This window comes from Entelurus aequoreus, linkage group LG17 (genome assembly GCF_033978785.1).
Source record: "Entelurus aequoreus isolate RoL-2023_Sb linkage group LG17, RoL_Eaeq_v1.1, whole genome shotgun sequence".
NCBI lineage: Eukaryota > Metazoa > Chordata > Actinopteri > Syngnathiformes > Syngnathidae > Entelurus > Entelurus aequoreus.
In genome coordinates, this window is record NC_084747.1 from 14,253,307 (window position 1) to 14,265,652 (window position 12,346).

Consider the following 12,346-nt stretch of genomic DNA (forward strand, 5'->3'; position numbering starts at 1 on the left):
ACTGTTAATGACACTATTAATGACACTGTTAATGACACTGTTAATGACACTGTTATTGACACTGTTAATGACACTATTAATGACACTGTTAATGACACTGTTAATGACACTATTAATGACACTGTTAATGACACTGTTAATGACACTGTTAATGACTGTTAATGACACTGGTAATGACACTGTTAATGACACTATTAATGACACTGTTAATGGCACTGTTAATGACACTATTAAAGACACTGTTAATGACACTGGTAATGACACTATTAATGACACTGTTAATGACACTGTTAATGACACTGTTAATGACACTGTTAATGACACTATTAATGACACTGTTAATGACACTGTTAACGACACTGTTAACGACACTATTAACGACACTGTTAACGACACTGTTAATGACACTATTAATGACACTGTAAATGACACTATTAATGACACTATTAATGACACTGTTAACGACACTGTTAATGACACTGTTAATGACACTGTTATTGACACTGTTAATGACACTATTAATGACACTGTTAATGACACTATTAATGACACTGTTAATGACACTGTTAATGACACTGTTAATGACACTGTTAATGACTGTTAATGACACTGGTAATGACACTGTTAATGACACTGTTAATGACACTATTAATGACACTGTTAATGACACTGTTAATGACACTATTAAAGACACTGTTAATGACACTGGTAATGACACTATTAATGACACTGTTAATGACACTATTAATGACACTGTTAATGACACTGTTAATGACACTATTAATGACACTGTTAATGACACTGTTAATGACACTATTAATGACACTGTTAATGACACTATTAATGACACTGTTAATGACACTGTTAATGACACTATTAATGACACTGTTAATGACACTGTTAACGACACTGTTAACGACACTATTAACGACACTGTTAACGACACTGTTAATGACACTATTAATGACACTGTAAATGACACTATTAATGACACTGTTAATGACACTATTAATGACACTGTTAACGACACTGTTAATGACACTGTTAATGACACTGTTAATGACACTGTTAATGACACTGTTCATGACACTATTAATGACACTGTTAATGACACTATTAACGACACTGTTAATGACACTATTAATGACACTGTTAACGACACTATTAACGACACTGTTAATGACACTATTAATGACACTGTTAATGACACTGTTAATGACACTGGTAATGACACTGAGTAGCTGTGTTTGAACCGTATCACATTGTAACGATTAGAGCAGAGATGTCAAACTCAAGGCCCGGGGGCCAGATCTGCCCCGCCACATCATTTTATGTGGCCTACAAAGGCCTGGAAATGATATGCCTCAATAAAGTACTTTATATTTCCTTACTAAATGTATTTGTTCTTTCCATTTTAACAGAAAAAGTGTAGGTAAAGCATGACATTGCATACCTTTTAAACTTTAATTTTATCCAATATAGCAAAAAATATATATTATCATACTTTCCAAACATTTTATTTTGTAAAAATACTTAAATTGTGCATTTTACTATAAAATGTGTGATGTTTTTTACAGCATATTACTGTAAATTGAAAAAACTTTACCACTGTTTTTTAATGGGAAATTCTGTGGACTGAGCTGCCAGTGTTATTACTGTAAGATCTATGGTTGTTATTAGAGATGTCCGATAATGGCTTTTTTGCCGATATCCGATATTCCGATATTGTCCAACTCTTAATTACCGATTGCGATATCAACCGATACCAATATATACAGTCGTGGAATTAACACATTATTATGCCTAATTTTGTTGTGATGCCCCGCTGGATGCATTAAACAATGTAACAAGGTTTTCCAAAATAAATCAACTCAAGTTATGGAAAAAAATGCCAACATGGCACTGCCATATTTATTATTGAAGTCACAAAGTGCATTATTTTTTTTAACATGCCTCAAAACTGCAGCTTGGAATTTGGGACATGCTCTCCCTGAGAGAGCATGAGGAGGTTGAGGTGGGCGGGGTTTGGGGGGCCGGAGGTAACGGGGGTGTATATTGTAGCGTCCCGGAAGAGTTAGTGCTGCAAGGGGTTCTGGGTATTTGTTCTGTTGTGTTTATGTTGTGTTACGGTGCGGATGTTCTCCCGAAATGTGTTTGTCATTCTTGTTTGGTGTGGGTTCACAGTGTGGCGCATATTTGTAACAGTGTTAAAGTTGTTTATATGGCCACCCTCAGTGTGACCTGTATGGCTGTTGACCAAGTATGATTGCATTCACTTGTGTGTGTGTAAAAAGCCGTAGATAATATGTGATTGGGCCGGCACGCAAAGGCAGTGCCTTTAAGGTTTATTGGCGCTCTGTACTTCTCCCTACGTCCGTGTACACAGCTGCGTTTTAAAAAGTTTTCATTTGACTTTTTGAAACCGATACCGATAATTTCCGATATTACATTTTAAAGCATTTATCGGCCGATAATATCGGACTGCCGATATTATCGGACATCTCTACATTTTACTTTTGACCCTATCAGCAGGTGGGTCATTGACTACGTTTCCATTCACGAAATGAGTCTGATTTGTCAAATAATTTGGCTCAAAATAGGTATTCTACAAACCCCATGGAAACTCTGGATAACTCTGCATTCCGCACAACTGGCAAGCTTGTACACAACAATAGCAACTCTCTATCGGGGCATGAACAATCTTTTCCTTCGCACTTAAAAACTCCTATCAATCCACAGAGCTTACTAAATGAACTTCGAGACATTCGAAGGTTTTCTTTCCATTCTCAGTCGGAAAACGTTTTTTCCTTTCAGAGATCTTTCCATATTTTGCTTGTCATCAAAAACTGTATTCTGCAGTGTCGTACTGAATACTGCGAGTCTTTTCTTTCAAGTTAACATTTACTAAACAACACTTTTAAATGGTAAATTATTATGTATATACATCACAGGGTTTCCCCTACAAGGTGTGAATGAATGATGGGTTCTCACTTCTCTGTGAAGTGTCTAGAATAGCGCTATATAAATCGAATCCATTATTATTATTAATGGATGCCACGGCAAAATAAAAGCCGCCACACCTTAAAAATTAGGTTTTTTTTACATGAAAAAATGTAATATATTTTCTGAATGATTATATAACATATAGACAATTATTTACGCATTATTGTCATACAAATGTTCCTCAATGCTTTATTTTAGAAAAACGTGCATCTGACTCGCCTGTCAGCGTACACACCACAGCTGTCCACACACCCGATCAATCCTGGGACAGAGTTGGCACTCGGCAAAAGTAAGGAGAGAAAGTTCAAGACAAATGTATTTCAAGTTCGTTCATGCATTTCTTGTTCAAGCCTGTGAAAACGACCCAAATTTTGACGTCATTACTGACAACAACTTGTAAGTTCACGCCGTGTGCGTCTATGAACCTATGTGGGGAGTTTGCATGGTCTCTAACATGAGAGGCAGGGTTTTTTCCCCGAGTACTCCAGCTTCTCCAAAATGTCGTGTGAGACTGTAAATTGTCCATAGATATAAATGTGAGTGTGAATGATTGTCTGTATGTGCACTGCCATTGGCCTGTGTTCAGGCGGGGGTCTTCCCCGCCTCTCGCTCGAAGTCAGCTGGGATGGGCTCCAGCTTTAACCCCGCAACCCCCATGAGGATAAGCGGTATAGAAAATAGATCAGACCTGGGCAAATTAAGGCCATTCCCAAATATTTTTTTAGATGTTTAAAGGCCTACTGAAAGCCACTACTACCGACCACGCAGTCTGATAGTTTATATATCAATGATGAAATCTTAACATTGCAACACATGCCAATACGGCCGGGTTAACTTATAAAGTGACATTTTAAATCTCCCGGGAAATATCCGGCTGAAACGTTGCGGTATGATGACGTACGCGCGTGACGTAGTCAGTTAAACGGAAGTTATGGTACCCCGTAGAATCCTATACAAAAAGCTCTGTTTTCATTTCATAATTCCACAGTATTCTGGACATCTTTTGCAATTTGTTTAATGAACAATGAAGGCTGCAAGAAGACAGTTGTAGGTGGGATCGGTGTATTAGCAGCGGACTACAGCAACACAACCAGGAGGACTTTGTTGGAGAGCAGACGCGCTAGCCGGCGACCTCACCTTGACTTCCTACGTCTCCGGGCCGCCAAACGCATCGGGTGAAGTCCTTCGTCCTTCCGCCGATCGCTGGAATGCAGGTGAGCACGGGTGTTGATGAGCAGATGAAGGCTGGCTGGCGTAGGTGGAGAGCTAATGTTTTTAGCATAGCTCTGTGCGGTCCGGTTGCTAAGTAGGCTTCAATGGCGTCGTTAGCACAGCATTGTTAACCTTCGCCAGCCTGGAAAGCATTAACCGTGTATTTACATGTCCACGGTTTAATAGTATTGTTGATTTTCTATCTATCCTTCCAGTCAGGGGTTTATTTTTTTTGTTTCTATATGCAGTTAAAGCACGATGCTATCACGTTTGCTCGTAGCTAAAGCATTTCGCCGATGTATTGTCGTGGAGATAAAAGGCACTGAATGTCCATTTCGCGTTCTCGACTCTCATTTTCAAGAGGATATAGTATCCGAGGTGGTTTAAAATACAAATCCGTGATCCACAATAGAAAAAGGAGAAAATGTGGAATCCAATGAGCCAGCTTGTATCTAAGTTACGGTCAGAGCGAAAAAAAAAAATGTACTTCACTGCATTCTAGTCCGTCACTCTAACGTTCCTCGTCCACGAATCTTTCATCCTCGCTCAAATTAATGGGGTAATGGTCCGAATAGCTCTAGCTGCGTTGAAAACAATAGGAAAATATGAGGGAGTGAACAACTGACAACGTCACGCTACTTCCGGTAGGGGCAAGGTTTTTTTTGATCAGAGACCAAAAGTTGCGAACTTTATCGACGTTGTTCTATACTAAATCCTTTCAGCAAAAATATGGCAATATCGCAAAATGATCAAGTATGACACATAGAATGGATCTGCTATTCCCGTTTGAATAAAAAAAATTAATTTCAGTAGGCCTTTAAGATGTAAAGTGTAGCTGCCATTATGATGTGCAGTGATGTTTTCTAATGACCGTAAGTCTTGAACTATACAAAGTATTTCAATGCTTGGAATCTGCACTTTTGCATGATATACTAGTTACTATGGTGATCTAATTAGTTACTATGGTGATCTAATTAGTTACTGTGGTAATCTAAGTCACAGCAGCTCAGACGAGGCACCAAGCAGTGTGGGTGGGGAGCGTTTCCACAGAGTGTTTCCAGAGCGGCCAGCCTGAAATGTGGGTGTCAGGGACAGACACGGAAGGAGATTTTTACCACAAAGTTCTAAAGCTTAGTGATATATCAGATGTATCATATTGTTGGTGGGGGTTTTTGTGTTTGTTGCGTTTCACTTAATTGTAAAATATGTGGATGGAGAGGGGGTGTGACGTTCATATGTTGTCAATATTCAATGTTTTATGGTTTATAATTAATATTGTAAATTCCACATTCTTTATTTTCATGTACATTCTGGGTGTCTCATTCAGTAAAAAAAAAAAAGTAAAATTCCATTCCATTTTTTAAGGTGCTCTGTCATAACGTTTTTAGCATTCAATCAGACATTATAGTGAGGTTTTGTATTAGTGTTCTTAGAAATAGGTATACCGGCCCCCAGACACATTATTTTCTTTACATTTGGCCCCACCGAGTCAAAATAACTGCCCAGGCCTGAAATAGAGCAATGTACAAGTTCCTTCTGCTCATTTTTGTTACCCTATCAATGAGCTTGTCTATTGTAGGTTAGCGTTAAGCTTGCAGCATTTGCGCCAACCTTCACCCTGAATATTTGTATTGCTATTCAGTACCAAACTGTATTATTATTTAACACGATTCTTACATGTATATCCACTTTCTGTGTATATTAATGCACTTTCCTTTGTGTGTCCATGTATTAACATATGTGGAAAGCTAAAATGCAACATTCAGGGAGGGCAGAATATAGTGCAGCCTGTGTTACATTGTAAAATAAGCAATTTGAATTGAAAGAGAGCAAAATGATAAAGAAAATATATATGCATTTATATACAGTATATATATATATACACTACCGTTCAAAAGTTTTGGGTCACATTGAAATGTCCTTATTTTTGAAGGAAAAGCACTGTACTTTTCAATGAAGATAACTTTAAACTAGTCTTAACTTTAAAGAAATACACTCTATACATTCCTAATGTGGTAAATGACTATTCTAGCTGCAAATGTCTGGTTTTTGGTGCAATATCTACATAGGAGTATAGAGGCCCATTTCCAGCAACTATCACTCCAGTGTTCTAATGGTACAATGTGTTTGCTCATTGGCTCAGAAGGCTAATTGATGATTAGAAAACCCTTGTGCAATCATGTTCACACATCTGAAAACAGTTTAGCTCGTTACAGAAGCTACAAAACTGACCTTCCTTTGAGCAGATTGAGTTTCTGGAGCATCACATTTGTGGGGTCAATTAAACGCTCAAAATGGCCAGAAAAAGAGAACTTTCATCTGAAACTCGACAGTCTATTCTTGTTCTTAGAAATGAAGGCTCAAACACAAAATTGTTTGGGTGACCCCAAACTTTTGAACGGTAGTGTATATATATATATATATATATATATATATATACTGTATATATATATATATATATATATATATATATATATATATATATATATATATATATATATATATATATATATTAGGGCTGCAACAACTAATCAATTAAATCGATTAAAATCGATTATTAAAATAGTTGCCGATTAATTTAGTCATCGATTCGTTGGATCTATGCTATGCGCATGCGCAGAGTTTTTTTTAATTTTTTATTTATTTATTTTTATTCTATTTTTTTTAATAAACCTTTATTTATAAACTTCAACATTTACAAACAGCTGAGAAACAATAATCAAAATAAGTATGGTGCCAGTATGCTGGTTTTTTTTCAATAAAATACTGGATAGGATAGAAATGTAGTTTGTTCTCTTTTATCCGATTATTAATCGATTAATCGAAGTAATAATCGACAGATTAATCGATTATCAAATTAATCGTTAGTTGCAGCCCTAATATATATATATATATATATATATATATATATATATATATATATATATATATATATATAATATATATATATATATATATATATGTATATATATATATATGTATATATATATATATATGTTAACACTAATAATGCAGATTTGTTTTTAAAAATATGTATAATTTTTTAAACTCTTTTTTTAAGAAAATATGAAGTAATCCGACATTAATTATGTTGTGAGGAGCCTAATCATCATCATCGGCGGTCAGTCGAACGAGTATGACGATCCTCCTGGTAGGGGTGTATCCCTTTATGGAGGATGCCTGTGCGTGACTTTGTTTTACGTGGGGAGACTGGTGCACAGACAGTCACCACACAATCCTTGACAGAATCGGGTCAGGGTCCAGTGGCATGGAGTCCAAGACGACTGGTGCGGCCTTCCTCCGCCATCGCAGCCGTTGTGGTAGTTCTTAAATCTACCGTCTTCCGCCTGCTCCGCCGTTGAGGTCTTCACCGTATCCCTGGCTAGGGGGCAGTCAGGTACTGGGCCTTTGCCAAGGGCCACCTGGGGTAACAGTAGTAAAGGGGTTAACCTCCTAGTGCCCCAAGACCCCATAGAGGAGCCTCCACTGCCGGATGCACTTTAACGTCATGCCCAGGACACCGAGGACCCTAATGGTCGCACGCACACACACACGTACACAAACACACACAGGACCAAGGTCCATAAGGGCGGATTGTCCTGTGCAGAATTATACTGATTACTGTTGCATCCCTGCTGTTAATGCCTGGTTCACACCAACGGCGCTTGCCGCGCTTTAAAGCGGCGAGCAAAGCGCCGTTATTTTTGTCAATTTTTCCACGAATATCCCGATCTCAGAAGTAATGTTATGCTTTGATACGCTCTGATACGAATTAGTTGCCGCTTTGTTACCGTTCCTCACGATTTGATGCCGCTTTGATCCCGCTTTGATACGCTTTAAATCACGCTTTGATACGTTTTATTACGCTTTATTGAACTTTATTACGCTTTGATGCGATCCTGACGCTTTAAATCAGGCTCTGACACGATTATCAAGCTCTGTTGTGCATTGTTACAACAAAAATAAGAAAAAAATGTGAAAAACTCAGTATACTAAGTTTTCCCCACATTTTTTTAGATTGATCTATTTATTTGATTTCTCTTTTTGTTTTATTATATACAGGATAAAACACATAATGTAATAAAAAAGAGGAATATGATAAACAAGTAAAAAAAAATGTGAAAAACTCAGTATACTAAGTTTTCCCCACATTTTTTTAGATTTATCTATTTATTTGATTTCTCTTTTTGTTTTATTATATTCAGGATAAAACACATAATGTAATAAAAAAGAGAAATATGATAAACAAATAAGTTAAAAAAAATGTGAAAAACTCAGTATACTGTTGTCCACACATTTTTTATATTCATTTATTTTTTCAATTTCTCTTTTTTTTCCGTTATATTATGTTTATTATTTATTATGTTTTATATCTTCATTTCTTTTATTTCTTTGTCATCTTAATAAATATCTATCTTTCAATTCTTATGCTAGTTGACAATAATAAAAGGCATTTCTTTTAAACGTAACATATTCTCTTTATTATTAAGGAAGATGTTATCAACATGCACAGCAAGCAACAAACTTGACCAAACAAAAAAGCACAAATAGTATCACTGTTCACCAATCAGGTTACATAATGTGGGGTTCATATGACAAAGGGTACATTATGTTGTATGAGATGATACAAGAGAGTGGATCAACATTGTACACAAAGTAGAAAGCTAAGAACCATTTTTGTTTACATTTTCATACAGAAAAATTATAGACAGTAATGTCAAACTGTAACATCAAACAGCAAACTCTAACAGAAGTACAGAAACGATGATCATCGTATAAAAAAGGCAATGATGCAAAAGAGAATGGATTTGTAATCCTGTGTTGGTTTTACAATGTTTCAATGTCACTAGTCAATATCACAGTCACTTCCTATTTGTAGTTGTAGACTGGGGTCCGCGCTTTGAACCAAGATCTGTTAAGCTTTCCTACGCTTTGAGTCAAGCTTTGCTGAGCTTTGTCAGGCTCTCGGCGCTTTATTCCATTCTTGACAGAGCGCCAAATTTTTTTAAACCGTTTAAAAATGTTTGGCGAACTTGCCGCATGTCCCGCTTCACTACAAGCTTTCCCACGATCCATTACGACCCTCACGCTTCAATCAGGCTTTGTTACGCTTTAACACCGCTTTAAAGCGCCGTCAAAGCGCCGTTGGTGTGAACCTAGCATTACTTGTAACATTTCCACCATGTATGATCCAGTTAATGTATGCTAACAGCCGATCAACCTGAAATTTCACGATCATCGACTCACAATCATATAATCGACCGGGCCTATAAACAACCAAAAGATTATGCATCGTATCGTAACGCATTGAACACATTTCTGTTCCTCAGATGTCCGGCATCATCCTGAAGGACTTCCGCTACAGCTGCAGGGGGGAAGCTGTACTTTGAAGCCAGAAGCTTCGCAGTCACTCCTCTTTAAAGAGGAAGAGGAGGAACTTTGCATCACTAAGGAGGGAGAGTGTTTTCTATTGCAGGAGGAAGTTGATCCCACCATGTTGCCACTAACAATTGTCTATGTGAAGACTGAAGATGATGAAGAGAAAGTACACAACCTGATAGCTCCACTATCAGATAGCGAGGCTGAAGACAAGGATGAAGGAACTTTGTGCGATACAGACTGTGAAGATGATATCAGGACTCACACTGACAACAAACACTCCCAATGCATTAAAAAGAAGACATGTCAAAATACTTCAAGCTGCATAGTTTGTGGTATGATATGTACCACAAAGAGCCGTTTGACTGAACACATGAGAAAACACACAGGAGAAAAACCATTCAAATGTTCAGTTTGCTGCAAAAGCTTTTCTTATAATGGCAGTTTGGCTCACCACATGAGAACGCACGCGGAAGAAAAATTATTTAATTGTTCAGTTTGTGGTACAAACTTTTCTCACAAGATCAGTTTGACTCAACACATGAGAACACACACTGGAGAAAGACCATTTAATTGCTCAATTTGCTGTAAAAGCTTTTCTGTTAGGAGCAATTTGACTCAACACATGAGAACACACACAGGAGAAAAATTATTCAACTGTCCGGTTTGTGGTAAAAGCTTTTCTCAAAAGAGCAGTGTTGCTGTACACATGAAAACGCACTCTGGAGAAAGACCATTTAGTTGCTCAGCTTGCGGTAAACACTTTTCTAATCGACAGTGTTTAAGTAGACACGAAATTAGACACACAGGAGAAAAACCATTCAGCTGTTCAGTTTGCGGCAACAGCTTTACAGAAAGGAGAAATTTGTTAAGGCACCTGAGAACACACCGTAGAAAACACATCTAGTTGTTCCGTTTGTGGTAAAAGGTATACCCAAAGTAACACGATTTCCAATCACATGAGAACACACGCAGAGGACAAAAAAACATTTAGATGCACAATTTATAGCGTAGGCTTTTTCGATTGACAAACTTTGACTCAACACATAATTAAACACCCTGTAGTAAACCCTTTAAGTAATTAAGTTGGTAGTGCTAAGACATACCTTAGGAAATGTCACGAGAACACAGACAAGAGAAGAAACATTGAGTTTGTTGGTAAATATATACTCATAAGACAGATAAGTAAGACACAAAACAAGCACAAAGAAAAACAATTCATTTGCTCAGGTTGTGGAAAAACATTTTAGCAGCGACCAGGTTCTGGATCCTCATTTGTTCCAAAGTAGTCATCAAGTCTGCCTTGATTAGTGGCAGCAAACACAGAACCCTCTCTCGATGTGGGCTCTGTACCGAGGATGTCGTTGTGGCTTGTGCAGCCCTTTGAGACACTTGTGATTTAGGGCTATATAAATAAACATTGATTGATTGATTGATGCTATTGTTGAAGTAGCTATGAAATCACTGCGTTCCAAGAGATAAATTGCTGACAGAAAATACTAAATATTATCAAAAGTCTGTAATTAAATGTTATGAATTTGTCTGTCACTATTTGCATAGAAAATGTTATTGGCAGTTTTAGACTATGTTTGAAGGCTTTATGGGTGGAATAGACTACTCCCCATTACCTGCATTTTTAGCTGCCTCATGCTAGTGGTTTTTGGCTATTCAGAACGCACAGAAAATGGAAAGACGCGTGTGCTTCTCCCACATATGAATTGAGGATGATGTCAAAATTACAAAAAAGTGTACATTTACTTTATCACTTTAATAGCCTCCAGTGTCGTCTCACATCACAGCAGTCAAGTTAGAGCTCAAACACAAAGACAAACATGTTCAGCCTTCACAATAAGAGCAGTGTACTAAGAAGACTGCAAGTCAAAGTATTTAGTAAGTTTATAATTGTATTATTTAGAAGAAATAATATATGTATAATAAAACTGATAGTTTATTATAATACAGATTGCTTTTGTTTTCTGAAAAATACACGTGAAGGCGACTTGAAAAATAATCACAATATTAAGGAGGGGAAAAAAATCACGATTGGAATATTTTCCACAATTGTTCAGCCCAAGTTTACAGAGGAGAAAAAACATTTTAAATGCTCAATTGGTGGCAGAAGTTACTAATGTAAGAAACGCACAACAGAGACTAAACGTCGTTTTTGTCCATTTTGTGCTAAAAGATTGTTAAATGATAGAAGTATAATGTCACATGTGAGAAGTCAGCTAAAAAGTGATGATTGCTGTGTGTATGATACCAGATTCCCTCATGAGTTCGAGTGATGCTAAGAACAGCAGTACTAGATACATTCTCATTATTGTTATTGTTCATCATGGACTTTGTTCTTTACCAAATGTTGGGCAACTGTATTAAAGGTCGAGTGTGAGGTCTTTATGTGGGAAAGTGTCAACCATTTGAATGTGAAGATACTCTATTTCTAATTATGAATTTAAGTAAAAATAAGTGAAAATATTCCAGAAATTTCCCTAAACTTAACCAAAGAAGATAAAACAAGATAATTTTAGCTGTAATAATAGTAAAAGTGGGGCCAGGCAGTGTACATTATATACAAATACTGTGATATTAGGTTTGCAAATTTATGTGATATATACAGTATATTCAGATTGTACAAATATTGTTATACGGTTTACAGATCACATTTTAAACAGCAAGGTGCAATTCATGTGATCAAAAATGTATCAGCAACCCAAGCAGTCTATTTGAGATGAGATTCAAATGTATGTTGTAT

General features: G+C 36.8%; 1 protein-coding gene across 1 annotated transcript in view; it reads left to right on the plus strand.

Annotated features, from left to right (window-relative positions):
* LOC133632539 (oocyte zinc finger protein XlCOF6.1-like) overlaps nucleotides 1-12,346 on the plus strand; it is a 14,805-nt gene extending 2,459 nt beyond the window's left edge. Inside the window, exon 2 of the mRNA XM_062025010.1 lies at nucleotides 9,546-12,346. Coding sequence (XP_061880994.1) covers nucleotides 9,546-10,501 — 956 coding nt within the window. The 3' untranslated portion in view covers nucleotides 10,502-12,346. The remainder of the gene's footprint in view (nucleotides 1-9,545) is intronic.